The sequence below is a fragment of the Hyaena hyaena genome, unplaced genomic scaffold (assembly GCF_003009895.1).
Source record: "Hyaena hyaena isolate Hyena2069 unplaced genomic scaffold, ASM300989v1 scaffold_9, whole genome shotgun sequence".
NCBI classification, from domain to species: domain Eukaryota; kingdom Metazoa; phylum Chordata; class Mammalia; order Carnivora; family Hyaenidae; genus Hyaena; species Hyaena hyaena.
Genome location: NW_024080641.1, coordinates 6,075,758 through 6,092,926, shown reverse-complemented (window position 1 = coordinate 6,092,926; position 17,169 = coordinate 6,075,758). Strand labels below are relative to the sequence as shown.

Sequence of the window (17,169 nt, the reverse complement as noted above, 5' to 3'; positions counted from 1 at the left end):
GCAAACCGCAATGTAAACTGTGGACTTTGGGTGATAATGACATGTCAATGTAGGCTCGTCAATATTGACATGTGCCACTCCGGTGTGGGATGGTGACAGTGGGGGAGGCTGTGCTTGTGTGGGGGCAGGGAGACCACGGGAACACTTACAGTCTGCTCAGTTTTGCTGTGAGCATAAAATTGCTCTAAAAAAATCTATTAGGGGCACCTGGGTGGCTCATTCAGTTGAGCGTCCGACTTCGGCTCAGGTCATGATCTCACAGTTTGTGGGTTCGAGCCCCACATTGGGCTCTGTGCAGACAGCTCTCAAGAGCTTGGAGCCTGCTTCAGAGTATGTGTCTCCCTTTCTCTCTGACCCTCTCCTGCTCATGCTCTCTCTCGCTCTCTCTCTCTCTCTCTCTCTCTCTCAGGAGGATCAGAGAGAGAGGGAGATACAGACTCTGAAATAGGCTCCAGGCTCTGAGCTGGCAGTCAGCACAGAGCCCGACGCGGGGCTCGAACCCACGAACCGCGAGATCATGACCTAAGCGAAAGTCGGACGCTTAACCGACTAAGCCACCCAGGTGCCCCAGAAACAAATTGTTTAAAGAAACATTAAAAATTAAAAAAAAAACTCTATTAAAAAATTGGTTTGAGGACAGGAAGTTGTTCATATTGTGGTGAGGGGAGAGGCAGCATTAGAGTTTATCAACTTTGTAGGAAAAAAAAATTCCTAAGGAATCAGACAGAATGTATTTAGTTATTCTCAGTTCCCAGAGAGGAACTGAAGGCAGACTCTGCTCCCTGAGAATTACTTATTCTAAGAGGGGAAGACACAGAGGCTCAAAGCCCGGCACAGCTCAGGGTGATCAGGGTCATGAATGTAGGACTGTAGGGAACTTGGCCTGATCCACTTATGAGAGACATGAAGTCAGATGAAAAGGAGGAATTTTGCTTTGGGGGAGAGCTCAGGATCTCATTAGGGCCTAGGCGGGGGTATGAGTTATAGGTCTGTGTCTCTGAGAATATATGTTGCGGGCTGCAGAGCCAGTGACTCACGGGGCTGGGGGAGCAGAATGAGGCCTGAATGGACCAGGTAATGAGGGTCTGAGTGGCAACTGGGTGGGGTGGGCGATATGATGTCAGTTCTACACTGGACAAGGAGTGTGGTCAGGTGTGGACCAGGTTCGTGTGTTATGCCGAGAGACACGGAGGCCAACCGAGACCACTGAAGCCGAATTAAGGGAGTCTTTGTTACCGTTTTTTTATAAAAGGCAAGCAGGCAGTACAGAAGCAGAGTTTAGCCGTTATTGAAAAAAAAAAAAAAAAAGGCTGCAAACTGATAAAGAGAGCAGCCCTTATCCTGGCATGTAGGGCAACATTTTTTATTTTCAAGGCACGGTTTAGGGTTGTAGGGGAGTTTCAAGGGAATAGCCTTTATCTCAAGGATAAAGTATGCAAACTGTCATAAATAACCATTAACAGGGAACATTAACCCTTGTCTTACTTGTTTTCTTTTCTTGCACCTGAGGATAGTCACATAGGCCTCCAAGTGCAGGCCCAGAAGGTAAACTCTGGGTCAAGATGGAAGGATTGAGGCTAAATTCATGTGCAACACATGTAGGGCTGAAGTGAAGGGGGCATAGATTCTCAAAGGGCAGACTGTGACATGAACTTCTGAAGTAATAAATGGGTGACTGGCGGGATGGGGAAATCTTGTTTGGGGAGAGGGATGGGGCCTCAGATTTGGAACCTCACTGGTTATTTCTGCAGAATGTCAGGGTGGTACACAAAAGACGCTTAGAAGGGGGATGAATTAGGCATTACCTGATTGGGGCTGGGCGGTACCTTTCCTCACCCCACGTGGGAGATGGGAAAGGAGCAGCACAAAGGACAGTGCTCACAGCCCACCGACTGTAATCCCTAAGGGCTGCTCAGAGGCCAGAGGCCCACTGGCTCCCTACAACCACAGCAGAAGAAGACTGCACCTAAAGAGTGACATAGGGGAGCAGGAACAATTCTGAAATCTGCCCCTCTTCCCAAGGCTGCAGGTGCAGAGTCTCCACCCTCTCCCTCAGGCACCGGTGGGGAAGCCATGACAATATGATAGACAAAGCAGGCCTAGCCAATGGGTGTGAAAAGCCCTGAGGGCCTGGCTGAGAGGTGAGGTGGGCTGCAGAGAAATGAGAAGGGGCTGGGAAGAGGGGACTCTCCCTAGCTCCTCATCTCTTTCCCCATCTTCTCATGTCATCCTTTAACCCCAGATTGTGCTTTCTCCTTTACTCCCCTCAGTGGTGTGGCCTTGGTGTACTGGGACCCTTGGTCAGCCCCGAGAAGCAGGGTCTCAGCCATGTTTCATGTTGCAATGTTTCCCTCCTCTGTGACTATGTGGGCTTGGTCATCTGTCACTTGAGAGAGCAGGGCCCAACAAGGCTTAGGCAGGTCTATTAAGGAGCAATCATATATCTAAGTTATAACAAGGAAAGGAGGAAAGTCTTTGATTATCTTGTGCTGAATCCTGAGGAGTGTTGCAGATTTGTTACCCCGTAACGTTAGGAAGTAGAAGCAGCCCATCTTGTCAAGGTTCCAGACATGAAACAACAAGCAGTGACTGAATGCCAACACCAGCAATCATCTTGGATAAAAAGAGGGATGTAGGTGTCCTCAGGAAAAGAAACAGTGAGCAGGCATGTCCCTTGAGCTTTCTGTCCACCCCTTCTATGAGTGGGAATGGGGATGGGGGTCTCCAGGTCTTCGTATCTTTGGAGTAGCTCAAGAGGTCTTCGTGTGTGGAATGGTTTAAGGAGAAGGACTTGAGAGCAGAGGACTAAGAAACATATGCAGGTATGGTCTGCTTATTCCCTAAGGTGACCTCGAGTAGAAAAACAGAAGATTTTCCCAAAAACCTTTGGGCTCATGCCTGTCTCCTGGAGTCCTGAACCTTTCACTCTGTTTTATAAAAATTACCTACTAATTGATTTGGGGCTTGGCAAGAAGAAGGAAACTTCCCCCTTCATTTGTCTAGAAATCTCCCCTAAAATATGTTGGGCAAGTCACTTTATCTCTTTAAACGTGCTCTTGGGGTGCCTGGGTGGCTAGGTCGGTCAAGTGTCCAACTCTTGACTTCGGCTCAGGTCATGATCTCACAGTTTGTGAGTTTGAGCCCTGCATCAGTCTCTGTGCTACCATCACGGAGCCTGCTTGGGATTCTCTGTCTCCCTCTCTCTCTGCCTCTCCCCTGCTTGCTATTTCTCTTTCTCAAAATAAATAAACATTAAACGTTTCTAAAAATGTGTTCTTTGTAAAATGGGAGTAATCATGCATGGCTTACAGAGTTGTTGTGAGCATGTATGTGAATCACATATAGTGGGGTACTTAATAAATCGTAATAACGGTCTCTTACCTTTTATAGGTCCTTCAAAATGGAGACTCATGAATCTCCCTAGTTCAGGAAAAGCCCTTGATAAAGGCTAACTTGATTCTTCCTATTCTCATTGGGCTCAGTTTCCCCATTTAAAAATATTACATTAGGTTAACATTATAGGTATTCCATTTGGCCAGAGCTGGCCTGAAGATATGTTTTGTTCAGCTCACCTAGAATTTAAAGAAGAAAACTGAGCCAACATTTGAAAATTAAGGTATTTTACATAGAAATTCAGTTTTCCAGCTTCTCTTGAAGAATCAGAAGTTTTGACAATAGTCACATTCCTGCCTGGCAACAACCCACTAACGCCCAAAGGAGGCTGCCCTCTCTGGTAGGGCATGTATCCTGTTTTTTAGGGCTCATCTAGCTTTCTTTACTCATTTAAATTTTTTTAGTTTTTTTTTTTTTCTTGAGAGAGAAAAGCCTGAGTGGGGGACGGGTAGGGAAAGGGAGACACAGCATCTCAAGCAGGCTCCAGGCTCTGAGCCGTCAGCACAGAGCCCAAGGTGGGGCTCAAACTCACAAACCACGAGATCATGACCTGAGCTGAAGTTGGACACTTAATCTACTGAGCCAGCCAAGTGCCCCTCTTTACTCATTTAAGCGATGGGCTTGGCTCTGTATGCATTTCAGTTTGTAGCCCTCTGGACAGCTGGAACTGTCTATGCCCGGCACATGGCAGGCACTTAATTGTTGAATCAGTGACTCTCCCATCTCCCTCTACCAATCTTTCTTATTGGGCCGTAATAAGAAATCTGAGTTTGTATTTATTTGTGGTAGTTGCTGAATAACTGATTTTCCATTTGAAAAGTGAACCGAACAAGTCCTTTATGTCAGTCAGGTTAGACTAGGTTAGGATTTGGCAACAAACACTCCCCAAGTCTCAGTGGCTTAAAACAACAAAGATTTATTTCTCAGTTTCTCACCCAAACGTAGACACAAAATGAAAATACTCTCCTGTCTGTGCATGCATGGAGACAGATGTGAGTGCACGAGTACGTACAGAATCACATGTCAAATAAATATTCTGGAAGGTGAACTCATGCAAAAACCTATTTAGATACTTGTTAGCTTAAATTGCACAACTCTCACTTTGTCGGGGATTTAAAAAGGTCGCAGGACCCAAGTGGGTAAGAGGATATCCACTTTTGGTCAAGGAACTATCCACACTACAAAAGGAACCAAGAGCTAACAAAGCACCAGAAAGCTTTAAAAAAAAAAAAAAAAAGGCTGGAAGCTTGTACTACATTAAATTCCATGCATAAATCCAGAAGCAAAATACCAAATACGCAGTGCCCGGAGGCTGTTGCCCCTTGCTCAAGCGAGGCCTCCACCTCTGGGCTTCTAGGTTAGGAGGGAGATAGAGCCCAGACGCCCAATATGCAGAGCTACGGAGGGGGCTGGGCTGGGGCGGAGAGAGGGGCCAACAGGCTGGAATCCTCTTCCTCCAGCAGGAGCTATAAGCAAGAAGGAAGGGGATAGGACTGAGTCACATCCATTTCCTTCCCCAGCAGTCCCCTTTTTTTACCCCATCCAATCCAAGCCTCGTCCTTGATCACCTGGATTATGGCAAACACTTCCTCCTCACCGATTTTCCCACCTCCAGTCTTGTCTTCAATCCCTCCATCAAGCCACCATACTGGTCTTACAAAGCTCGGGGTATCTAAATAGGTTCCCACCTAGCTCCGAAACACACCCTGGCTCCCTTTCATGCACAGTGGCTGGTCTAGACTCATTGGAAGTCTTTGCAGCTTCATCTCCTTTGTTCCAGCAGTTCTTCCAGGCAGGTCCCCCACCCATACACCATGCCTAATTCGTCATTTTGGACAGGAGGGTCCTCAGCCTTCCTCCTCTGTCCCCGCAAGTCTCATTCCTCAATACTTTGCTAGTTCTTTCCAGGTTTGTCACTGATTTTAAGTTTTATTTATTTAGGTGATCTCTACATCCAACATGGGGCTTAAACTCATGACTAGAGATCAAGAGTCGGATGCTCTACCAACTGAGCCATCTGCTCTGTCACCGAGCTTTGGGAAGGCATCCACTTTCCCCAAGTAGAACGGAAGCTCCTTGAAGGCAGTTATCAGATCTCCTTCCTTGTTACTTCTTTAGCCCCTCTCCAGACCACAGCAGGCAGCTTGGGTCTAGAGAGAGAGAGCCTTGGGCTGGAGTCAGGAGACCGGGCTCTGCCATTGTCTTCCCACACACCCTCGGGCAAGTCCCTGCCTCTCTCAGGGCCTCATTCTCCTTGACATCAGGGCACTGGGCATTTCTTCTGAGCACAAAATTAATAAAACAAATCCACTGAACAACTCTAAACTGCAATTCCAAGAGTTAGGTTGAGAAGCTTGGGGCATGAGTCTGAAGATGTTCAACCTGCTGACCCCCTGATCATCTTGGTTGGTCCCTACTTACTCTGGTATACACATTTCCCAACATCTCTATCGCATCGTCTCCTTTCAGGGAACAGGTTACCTGGTGGGCCACAGGGGTGGATCAGGGAGATCCAGGCAGGGTTGGGAGGAACAGAAGAGGTCAGGCGGGGAGCCTGGGAAGAATCTTTCAGACCCACAAGAGCTTCAGCTGCCTCCCGCTGCAGCTGCCGCTCTGAGGGGGCAGAAGTCCAGGCTAGGCGAGAGGCTGCAGGGGCCTGCAACAGAAAGGGAGAGAAACAGACTGGGAACCCCCACTTCTGCCCACCCTCCAAGTACTCTCAGCCCCTGGTTACTTCACTATCTCCTATGTTCCCTCCCCCCGGCTCAACTTCCTCCCAGGGTCCTGGATCCTATGTCTTTCCCAGGACCTGTGGCTGCAGCAGAAGAGGGTCTGGGGTGCCACAGGGCTGGAGTATCAGAGTCGAGCATCTAGAAGCAAGCAGAAAAGATGCCAAGGGGATTAAACACATGGACAGCCATGTACACGTGGAAAAAAGGACAGGATTTTGGTATATGCTGATCTAGGAGTCTGGGTGCCTGCTGGGTCATTAGGCTTTGTGGACTTGGGCAAGTCCCTTCCCCTGGCTCGGCCTGCTTTGTTTTCTATGAAATGAAAATATCTGCCAGCTTCTTTACTCCAGGGCTACTGGAGTGATGATTATGGGAAATCATTGATGTCAGTTTTTAAAAACATACCAGACATTGGGAGGCACTGGGATGACTGTTCCTGCCCTACCAGAGTCTAGTTTTCCTCCCCTAGCTCCCCAATCCCCACGGAACTTGAGGAGCAGGTTGGCCCCCTTTTAAGAAGCTTTCTCTAAAGATCTCTGGCCTCTGAGGCTCTCACCATCATGCCCCATCCCCCATTTCAGCAGGCAACTCGACTCCATGTCATCTTTAAGGGGATTTAAGAGTTCCTATTTGTCCAAGTCCATGTCCTGTGCTAGATGCATTCCATACATTACCACTAATGCTCATGACAACCCAAGAAGATAATAATTGTGTCTCCAACTTCCTGATAGAAAACCAAGTTCAGAGAGATAAAGATATTTGCCCAAAGGTTCATAGTAAGGCAATGGCAGAGCTAGGAGAGCTCCTCTTCATGAGATCTAAGACCTTGTCTTCTATATCATCTGCTCTGGTGTCCAGAACAGGGTTAAGCATATGATAAACGTGTATCCTTCCCTCTCTACTCACGTGCGGGGCAAAGCAGAGGGCCCTTGGGATTCTCCAGAAAGAGGAGCCGTCAGTATCGGGCGAGATCCTGGGCAGGTTGGGAGGGGCCCGTGAGTGGGCAGCCGGAGGGAAGTGCCAGGGTCAAAGTCTAATGAGGGTAAGAGAATGCAGGAGTGTATAGGAATTAAACATCATGGCTTCTATCTTCCTTCTTACCCTGTATCCGCTTCCTCTTCTCTTTCTGCTACAGTAGTACAATGGCATTTAAACATCTGTTGAACGAATGTTGAATTCATCTTACCAGGAAAGGGATGCAGAGGGACAGCAGGTTCTTGGCATAGCAAGCGGCACACCACTGGGGGTGGCACGGAAAGGCCTGGAGGCAACCAGTGTCCAGGAGCCCAAGGGCCTGGGGGCATTGGAGTCCAGGACAAAGGCAAGGCTTCTGGGGGACGGCTGAGCAGCAGAGGCCCCTGGGAGTTATCCTGCAAGGGCAGAGAGCACAGGTTGGAGTGAGGTACAAGCTTGGGGAAAGAATGAGTATGTTCTAGGATGGGGGTAAGACCTCAAAACTTTAGACTTGGAGGGCTGTAAAATCCAACTTTCTCATTTTTAGCCCATAGAAGAGAAGTGATTTGACCAGAGTTGATATTACAAGTCAGGGCTAAATCTAGAAGCCAAGTGCAGAGGGCACAGAGGAAGGGGCCTGGGCAGCGGCTAGCGTAGGAATCACTCCCCCCATGGCCCAGGTTCTCCTTACCTTCCCAGGGGGTGTCAGTGCCAGTGGGACTGCCCCATGGGGCATCTGAGGCTGGGGTGCTATGTTCTCCTTTCCAGCTATGAAGGACCAGGGAGAGTTTTGATGAGCCCTTTTTCCTAAGCCCCATCCCACTCCAATCGAACACTGAGTTTTTATCTCCCCGTGACCCTCCCTGTGACCCTTTTCAACCCACAGCTGTCACAACATACTCCCAATGATCACATCTTAAAGTTGGAGACGCTGAGGCCCAGCGAGTAGAAACACTTCGTCCAAGGTCACATACTAATCCATTGGCAGGTCTGGGACTCTTTTCCCTGCTTCTGCTTTCTCCACCTCAAACCCTGACCCATTCCTTGCCAGACACTCACAGGGGACCCCCGGTCGAGTGGCTCCCTTCTTGACACGGCTAGGAGCTTTGGGAGTGGGCCCTCTCCTCATCAGTCCCTGAGCCAGGTGCCTCTTTAGCTGTGCTTCCTGTTGCCTGCGCAAGGCCACCTGGGCAGCCATGACCCTTCGGCGCTCCCTAAAATGGGGGTTGCGAGTCAAGAGTTAGCCTCCCTTTATATGAGGCCCATCCTCCTCCCTTCCCTGGACCTCAGTCGTACTCACAAGATGAGGACGCATTTGTGACACTCGCAAGTCTGAAAGAGGCAGAGGCGCTTGTGGCCCTTGAGGTGGGCAGTGACGCCGTGGTTTCGGCAGCGGGCACAGGTGGGAGAGCGACTGGCAGCTCTCCTGGGGATAAGCTCTGTGCCCGGGGGGCCTCTGGTCACACCCCCTGTGGCAGAGCCTGGGGCGCAGGAGTGGGCAGCAGGCACTTCCTTCGCATCCATGGATCTGGAGGCACAAGTGGAAGGTCAGGGTGGCTGCAGGGGCCCTCTGCTGACCAGCCCTCCCGCCCCTGGGAGGCCTTGCACCATCTGTGGTCTCAGCTGTCACCTTGCTTCCTCCCTGGCTTTCTCCCTTCTTCACCCACTGCCTCCCTCGAGCATCCTGCTTCCCAGAAGCCTCACCTTCTTGCCCCGCGCCCCTCTTCTCGCTCCTCTCTTATGTATTCTTTCAACGCAAACATTCTCTGCTGCTCGCCTGGGCTTTCCCGGCGCACAAGCCCCATGCTCATACTCATTCACAGCTCCCCGCCCCTCCGAAGGGATTCTCTACTCCCTTTCCCAGTCCACACCTGCCCCCCCCGCCCCAGCCCCCCACTCGGATGGTTTTTCCTGCCATCGTCTTCGGCCAGGCCACGAACATCCTTCCCTCCGGCGTGTATTCCATCCCTACATTCCTCCAAATACGTTTGTGCTCCCCGTTCAATTCTTAGCCTCATGTAGGTCCTGCGAGCCAACATTCCCCTTGCTCCCCCCACCACCCCTTTTAAATCAGAACACTCTCGATGCTACCCCCACCCCGCGGTTACTTTCTTCTCAGAGATTCCTCGTCCCGCCTTCAGGAATTATTTTCATTTCCTTGACGGACGTTTACTGAGCCCCTTCCGGGTGCCAGGCCCCGATCTCGGGCGCAGGCCCCCTCTTCACCGCACGGATCCCCCTCTTGCACCCACATGCCCTCCAAACTCTGGCGCCAACCCTGCGGTCGCTGCACCTGGCTCTTGGGGGCGCCTTTGCCCCTTCCCAGCGACGAGAGCGCACGCACCCCACCCTGCACCCCACCTCCCTGCAGCGTGCCACCGCCTCGCGCGCCTGTTGCCCGCGTGCACACCCTTTAGCAGCTGGGCCTTCAGCCTCTCCTCGCTCCAGGGTCCCAGGGAGGGGGCGGGGCACGGGGAGCGCGCCAAGGGGCACCGAGAGGTGGGGGAGGGGAGGAGAGGGGCGTGAGGAGCGCGAGAGGGAGGCGGAGCAGGGGGCCCAGCGCCAGGGAGAGGGCGGAGAAGGGACAGGGAGGGGAGGGGTCGTGTTCGCGACCTCAGGCCCCGGCCCCGGGGTTACCACAGCCTCGAGCAAGCGAAGTCGGACTCAGTCAGGAAGACGCGAAAGGACATAGTGAGGAAGCGGAGGGAGGAACGGCTGCGCTCGCGCCAGCTTTCCCGCCCCTTCTCACAAGGACCAATGAGGTTCAAGCGTCGCCTCCCGCCGCCGAGGCAAGCGACCAATGCGCTTCAAGATCCTGCACTGACCGCCCGCCCCTTATCTCCAGTCCTCGTCTCCTCGCGCCAGGCTGTGAGGCCAGCCAATAGCGCGTCGAGTAGAGTCTCAGGCCTCCTTACTTCCCCCCCCCCCACCCCCCCGCGGCTTGCCTTCCCACATTGACCTTCCCCTTCACGGAGAGATGGCCAATGGGGTGTCGAGTACTGCTCCCAGGATGAGGCTGGCCCTGCCCCCCAAGAAACGGCTAGCTGGGGCCCACCACCAGGCGTTGACCGGGACCTGCCTGCGCACGCGCAGTCTCGCCCTCTAGCCTGCACAGCCCGGTCTTTCCTCCTGGTGTTCCTGCTTCGACTTGGACCCGGTGGTTCCTCTTTGCTGTGTGGACGCTCGTGTTTCCCTCACTTTTCTCACTGTGCCCCAACCGCCCATCTACCTTCTCCTTTTTATGTGTTTCCCCTCCTGTCATTTTCCCTGTTTCCTTCCCGTGTCCCACCCGTTTCCGTGTCTGTCTGCCCGTCCGTTTTGGTGTTGATTTTCCTAACGTCTTTATTCCCTGTTCTCTTGCAGTTTCTCTCCTCCGCCTGTTTATCCTGCTGATTTTCGGGCCTCCTTCCTCCACGTTCCCAATTTCCAAATAGCCTGGCCCTACCCGCCCCCCCCCCCGCCCATTCTTCACTTTCTTTCTGAGACGCCCCCTGTTCTATCTCTTCAGCCCTCTCCACCCTCCGTGTGCATCTCCCTCCCGATTTCACCAAAATTCATCAATTTTATCTAGGCTCCACTCTGTAATTGTCGTCTGCCTTCTCTGTGTGTCTCACGGTTTCCCTCCCACCCTGTTTTGCCCCCTGCTTTCTGAGCATCCCGCCCTGTCTCCCCTCCCCCCCCCGCCCCCCTCGAGAGCCGCTTCTTTGGGCCCCAGGCCTCATTTTCCTGCCTCTCCTCCTGTGCTCTCTGCGCTGCTCCTCTGGACTCCCTGCGTGGTTCCAGTCCATCAGTTTGCCCCTCCTCCTCTGCATGGTGTCTCTTTAGTGGGGTAGGATCCCCTCGGAGCACGTCCCCATCCTCTCCATCCTTTCTCCCTGAGGATTTCACTCCACTGTTTTCTGGGTGTCTCCACCTGTGCTCAGATTTTTGGGTCCTGTCGTTTTGCATTCCAGCCTGGTGTGTGCCATCTTCTCCGTTTGGCCCGACCCATTTGTGTGTTCCTCTGTCAGCCTTCATTCCCCCTTCCTGTGTCCCATCTTCTGTGGGTCTTAGCCCCTTTGTTTGCCACAGACTCCTGTGTTACGGAGCCTGCGTGCCCGGCATTCGGGACAGGAAAGGGTGGCAGAAGTGACCTCTAGCTGGACCGCTGTGCGGGGGAGCAGTACTAGACGAAGTTGGAAAGGTTGTTTGGGGCCGGTGTGGGGTGTGGGAGGCTTGAATGCCAGCTAATGAGGTTGGCCTTGACCCTTTATATGGTCGAGAGACAGAGAGAGACTGGGGAACAGACGTTTATGAAAAGCCTAGTACTTGCCTGGCACTTTATATTAATAATCTTACTAATTCTCAACAATACCTTATGAGATGTATTATTAATCCAATTTACGGATGAATTCAACAACCTGCATAAGATTGCACAGCTAGTAAGTGCAGGGGTAAAGATTCTAACTGTGCTCTACCTTTGAGTCCAAAGCTTATGACCTTCGTACCACCTACGTTGTTTTAGTGAGTGTTTCCAGTGGTCGCCATTCTCCACTTTCATTCCCTAACCCTCCTGTAGACACTCAGTTCAGGTGGCTAATGGATATCCTTTGGTTCATGTGTGTGCTTGCAACATGTGCAGTATCTTATGTGCATGTGTTTTTCAAAGTTTATGTATATGCGTATGTATGTAATTTCTGCACCTGGTGCGGGGTTCGACCTCACAACCCGGAGAACAAGAGTTGCATGCTCTCCTCTTCTGACCCTCCAGTGCCCCTCTGCATGTAGTTTTACCTTATGCAGATGATATTGTGTTATTTATTATTTAAAATAACCACCACTGTGCTTGTTTTCATCCATCCATTTACATATTATGTGTACATTTAATCAGCTTCTTTTCATTGCTGCGTGATAGTCCATGGTTTCACCCCCTGCATGTTGTGTGTTCCCTAAGTCTTAGGGAGGGATGCCCACATTGCTTTCGACCCACTATCACCCTGATAATGCTGCATCTTTGTATATATTCCCTTGTGGATGAAGGTGGAACCCTCTATTACGTTTTACATAGGATATAGTAGTAATGGTTATTTGTAAACCGAATTCGACTTAGTATTGCCAGACTCCTCCCAGCAACGCTGCTTTGGTCCTGAAAGATCCATCAGAATTCTCCTTTATTCCTCACGGTCCAGAAGAAGGTCCTGCCCCCCTTCTACCAACCCCACGAGCAGCAGTACACAAGCGTCCCTGTATACCCACGTTGCTGCCAACACTTAATTTTTTTTCCGGCTTTCTGATTCTTTGCCAGTCTGATAGATGTACAGTTTGATAGACTGCATTTCTCTGGTTACTGTTAACCTTGCGTGTCTTCCACGTGTTTCTTAGCTTCTCTGGTTTGCTCTCTGAGAATTGTCTCTTCATATGCTTGACCCATTTTCCTACTGGGGCTACTCTCTTTTTCTTTTTTAAAATGTTTTTTTTTATTTCTGAGAGAGAGAGCATGAGCAGGGGAGGGTCAGAGAGAGAGGGAGACACAGAATCTGAAACAGTCTCCAGGCTCTGAGTTAGCTGTCAGCACACAGCCCAATGTGGGGCTCGAACCCACGAACCACAAGATCATGACCTGAGCTGAAGTCGGATGCTTAACCACCTGAGCCACCCAGGCGCCCCTTTCTTTTTCTTGTCAATTTGCCAGAGATCCTTGGCCATTTTCATTGCTTTAAGGCCTTCCATATACTCTTCATATGCCAATCTTGACATTTCAGATTGTTTTGGAAATCTATCCACTTCATCTGGGTCTTGTAAAGCTTTTATTTTTTAAGTAACTTCTCTACCCATTGTGGGGCTCCAAATCACAATCCCAATTACAAGAGTTGTGTGATCTGCTGACTGAGCCAGCCAGTCACCCCCACTTCATCTCAGTTTTCAAATTTATAAATGTAGAGTTCTTACGGATACTTATAGTTAAAAAAAAAAAAAAACCCTTCCTGTCTGTGACTTCCTATTTTTCATTTTGTATTTTATTTGCATCTTCTCTTTTTCTCCTAATTAGAGTTGCTGGAGAATTATCTTGTGGATCTTGTCAAAGAAAGTTTCCTGGAATAATTTTTTTGTTGCTGCTGTTTTCTAATTCACTGGTTTCTGCCATTATCTTAATTTCTATCCTGTTTTGGGGGGGAGGGCAGGTGATGCTTTGTTGCTCCTGTACAACTTCTTGGGTTCACTCATGACCATGGTTTTTAGCGTTCCTGTTTCCTGATAAATGTATTGAAACTACACATTTACTTCTAAATACTGCTTCAGTGGTGTCCAAAATTTTGGCTTGTGGTTAAAAAAAAAAAACCCACTTGATTTTGAAATGATTATTGGCTCATGAGAAGTTGCAAAAGTTGTAAACCCATAAACACTTCCTCCTGCTTCCCCACAGGTACATCTTGTATAACTGTAGGATACAAACATGAAATTAACATTGGTATAAATAATACTCTTAACTAGACTGTAGACCTGATTAGGTTTCACCAGATTTTACACGCACATGTGTGTGTGAGTGTGAGAGATGTGCTATTTTCATTTTTATTCACTTCCGAATACTTATAAATATCCATTTCAAACCAAAAGCTATTTAGTGATATCTCAGTGAACTTCTACACACACCTCTGTTGTTTTGATCTCACTGTCTCTGGCTAGAGAGCAGCCTGTGTAACCTCTGATTAAGTCATCTTTGGTCAGCCTCCAATGGGAGGACCTAAGCAGGGGAGGGTCATGACTTTCTGAGAAGCTGATGTAGTGGGTTCGGGGCAGGTGGAGAGGAGACTATGGAGATAGGAAGACCTGTGTCCCTGAAGGTCTCAGGGAGCCTATATCACGGAAACTGACAACTTTCTGCTCTAGAAACAGTGACCCAGAGACAAGTGAACAGAGGATTCAGAAACTGACGAGAACTGAGCTTGATACCTGGATTGAAATTGGTTCCAGATTGACCTTTAGCATCCAGGCACCCAGACCCAGGACCATGGGACCCCAGCACTTGAGCGCTGTGCAGCTGCTCTGCCTCCTAGGGGCCGTCTGCGCTCTGCCTTGTAGGTCGTGCAGGCCTGGCTGCTTTGGGGCCCCCCCGAGGGTGGGGGGCTGGATTCACATAACTGGGGGAAGGAGGGTGGGATATCTGGGTTCTTCAGGGGGACACGATCTGTGGGGGCTGAGTTCTTGGTTGGCAGTTTGGGGGCTGAGAAAGCCAGGCGAGTGACTGGAAGGGCACTCTCTCCTTAGGGGCTGGGGCTCTTTTGTGCTACGAAGCAACATCCTCACTCTTCAGAGCTGTCTCGCTCCATAACTGGAAATGGCTTCTGATGAGGAGCATGGTGTGTAAGCTGAGTGAGGGCTGTGAGGAGACGCTGGTGTTCATCGAGGCCGGTGAAGGGAAGTAGCTCTGGACCCAAGCTCTAAATATCTGCACCATTATATCTTTGGGAATAATGTCAAGACTCTGACGAGAGAGGCAGGACCCAGCTGGGTATCGTGTGGGCTGGAGAAGAGGGCAGAAAGGAGGTGAGCAGATCCCAGGAGGAGAGGGGCAATATGGGAGAGGAGAAAGGGAAGGGACCCGGGAGAGAGGAGCAGAGGGGCTCCTGTGGGGAGGGCGGGTTGAGGAGAGACAGATGGAGACCCCAGGATCCGAGCCCCGTGCAACTGAACACCTTGGCAAAGTTGTGAAGGGGCAGCGTGCGCTGGAAGAGCAAGGTGCAGGGTGGGTCTTGGGGTGACCAATGACACTGATCTGCACTCTCTAATCTGCTCCTCAGGGTCCAGAAGGGGAGTTGTGGGTTTTAAGGGCTGCAGCCCAGCCTCATCGTACCCCCCGCAAGTCTCCTACCTCGTTTCACCGCCTGGATTGTCCATTGCCTCCTACAGCCGCGTCTGCCGGTCATATCTCTGCAATAACCTCACCAACTTGGATCCTTTTGTGAAACTCAAGGCCAACGCTCCTAGGTCAACAGCATTTTCTTCCCGTAGTTGCCCAACCTGTGTGGGCGAACATTCTAAGGATTGCCTCCCAAATTTTGTCACCACGGATTCTTGCCCCTATGACGCTTCTCAGTGCTACAGTTCTACCTTAAAATTTCAGGCAGGTGAGAGAAGAGAAACTCCATTTAGTGCCTTCTCATCTCTCAGAGAGGCTGGGACCGAGAGGGAGGTTGGGGCTGCGGGGAGCAGCCATGTGAGTTCCAAGGAGGAAGGAATAAGGTGTCTGGTACCCAAGTTTTTGGCAGGAGAGCAGGTGTTCTGGTTTGTGAGGGGTTTCTGGAAGGAGGAGCGGTGCGTTTGTGTCTTGAAAGTGTCCCTAGCTGCTCCCTGTCTTCCTTACAGGGTTTCTCAATGCCACCTTCCTCCTCATGGGCTGTGCTCGTGGACATCAGAAACTTCTGGCAGATTTTCACCATATTGGAACCATCAGAGTGACCGAGGTCCTCAATGTCTTAGAGAGGGCCCAGATTGCTGGTGCAGAGCCCTCCAGTCAGAGTCCTGCTTGGGGCATCCTCTCAGGGCTTCTGCTTGCCTTCAGGGACTGACAGTCTGGCTGGACTGTACAAACCCCTTCCCATAATCCAATAAAGTCACAGAGTTGCCTTTCTGCTTTGTCCTGTGGTCCATGAGGGTAGGGGAGGCATGGGAGGTGTGAGGGAAGCCAAATATATCCAGGAAAGTGGAGGCGAGGGGCAGGCGGTGGGCAGTGTGCATGGTGAGGTGAGCAGGGGGAGGGTGGGGAGGAGCATCACTGGTAAAGTGACTGTGTCATGCCCAGCAACCAGGAGGAACCCAAGTTTACAAGTAAAAATTTTTTAATGTTTGTTAATCTTTGAAAGACAGAGAGAGACAGAGAGAGAGGAGAGAGAGAATCCCAGGCAGGCTCCATGCTGTCTGCACAGAACCCGATGTGGGGCTCGAACTCAGGAACCATGAGATCATGACGTGAACCAAAACCAAGAGTCGGACACTAACTGAGCCTCCCAAGTGCCCCTTATCTTTTTCTTATTGACATGTAGGAGTTCCTTATGTATGTTTATGTATTAAGTACTAACAGTCTTTCAGTTGGATGATTTGTCTTCATTATATCTTTTGAAGAACAGAATTTCAGTGTTGAATTTCTTAGTCTTCCAGTTTTTCAGCTGATTCTTCTTGTGCCTTGCTTAAGAGATACTCTATTTTCTCCAAAAAAGTTTAAGTTTCTATTTTCTCCAAAAAAGTTTAAGTTTGGCTTTTCACATTTCAGTTCTTTTTTTTTTTTTTAAAGAAGACTGAAATCATACCAAGTATATATTTAAAAATTTTTTAAATATTTTATTTATTTCTGATAGAGAGAGAGAGAGAGAGAGAGCGTGAGCAGGGGAGGGTCAGAGAGAGAGGGAGACACAGAATCTGAAACAGGCTCCAGGCTCTGAGCTAGCTGTCAGCACAGAGCCCGATGGAGGGCTCGAACCCACGAATCGTGAGATCATGACCTGAGCCGAAGTTGGACGCTTAACCGACTGAGCCACCCAGGCCCCAAGTATATTTTCCAGCCACAATGGTACAAAACTAAAGATCAACAATGAAACAAAGCTGGGGTGGTGCCTAGGTGGCTCAGTCAGTTAAGTGTCTGACTTTGGCTCAGGCTGATCTCACAGTTTCTGAGTTCAAGCCCTGCATTGGGGTATCTGCTCCCAGTGCAGAGTCTGCTTCAATTCCTCTGTCTGTCTCTCTTTCTGCCCCTCCCCTGCTCTCTCTCTCTCTTCTTCTTCTCAAAAGTAAATAAATATTTTTAAAAACATAGCGGAAAATCTACAAGGTAAATATTAAATACTTAATATGTAAATATTAAACAGCACACTACTACACAAGCAATGGGCCAAATAAGAAATCAAATGGCAAGTCAAAGTATGTCTGAAAAGGAAAGAAAAAGAAAACACAATATTCCATTAACATTTAAATTCTTAATCTATTTAGGATTGATTTTTGTGCTGCTTTGAGGTAGGAATCTATTTTCATTTTTTTTTTTTACAAATAGTTTATTGTCAAATTAGTTTCCACATAACACTCAGTGCTCATCCCCATAAGTGTCCTCCTCTATGCCCAT

At 49.7% G+C, this 17,169-nt stretch overlaps 2 protein-coding genes across 8 annotated transcripts; one reads left to right on the top strand and one right to left on the bottom strand.

Annotated features, from left to right (window-relative positions):
* Positions 1 to 4,321: 4,321 nt before the first annotated feature.
* Positions 4,322 to 9,809, bottom strand: DMRTC2 (DMRT like family C2). Of its 3 annotated transcripts, none has more exons than XM_039247555.1 (9): positions 9,693 to 9,809; positions 8,380 to 8,607; positions 8,139 to 8,293; positions 7,771 to 7,847; positions 7,312 to 7,495; positions 7,032 to 7,158; positions 6,203 to 6,263; positions 5,875 to 6,049; positions 4,322 to 4,859 (listed from the first exon to the last, which is right to left on the bottom strand). In XM_039247555.1, exons 2-9 carry the CDS (start codon positions 8,601 to 8,603, stop codon positions 4,747 to 4,749), a joined length of 1,116 nt encoding a protein of 371 aa, XP_039103486.1. In that variant the 5' UTR covers positions 8,604 to 8,607; positions 9,693 to 9,809; the 3' UTR covers positions 4,322 to 4,746. The 3 variants fall into 3 exon arrangements, with proteins under 3 accessions (XP_039103486.1, XP_039103495.1, XP_039103504.1); XM_039247564.1 differs by having other exon boundaries at positions 9,717 to 9,809; XM_039247573.1 differs by lacking the exon at positions 9,693 to 9,809 and adding an exon at positions 9,188 to 9,200.
* Positions 9,810 to 10,235: 426 nt separating this feature from the next.
* On the top strand, positions 10,236 to 15,687 carry LYPD4 (LY6/PLAUR domain containing 4). Of its 5 annotated transcripts, XM_039245288.1 has the most exons (6): positions 10,236 to 10,252; positions 11,033 to 11,262; positions 13,947 to 14,134; positions 14,325 to 14,474; positions 14,858 to 15,184; positions 15,423 to 15,687. In XM_039245288.1, exons 3-6 carry the CDS (start codon positions 14,068 to 14,070, stop codon positions 15,623 to 15,625), a joined length of 747 nt encoding a protein of 248 aa, XP_039101219.1. In that variant the 5' UTR covers positions 10,236 to 10,252; positions 11,033 to 11,262; positions 13,947 to 14,067; the 3' UTR covers positions 15,626 to 15,687. The 5 variants fall into 5 exon arrangements, with proteins under 5 accessions (XP_039101219.1, XP_039101227.1, XP_039101212.1 ...); XM_039245296.1 differs by lacking the exon at positions 10,236 to 10,252 and having other exon boundaries at positions 10,767 to 11,262; positions 14,031 to 14,134; XM_039245281.1 differs by lacking the exon at positions 10,236 to 10,252 and having other exon boundaries at positions 10,767 to 11,262.
* Positions 15,688 to 17,169: the final 1,482 nt, after the last annotated feature.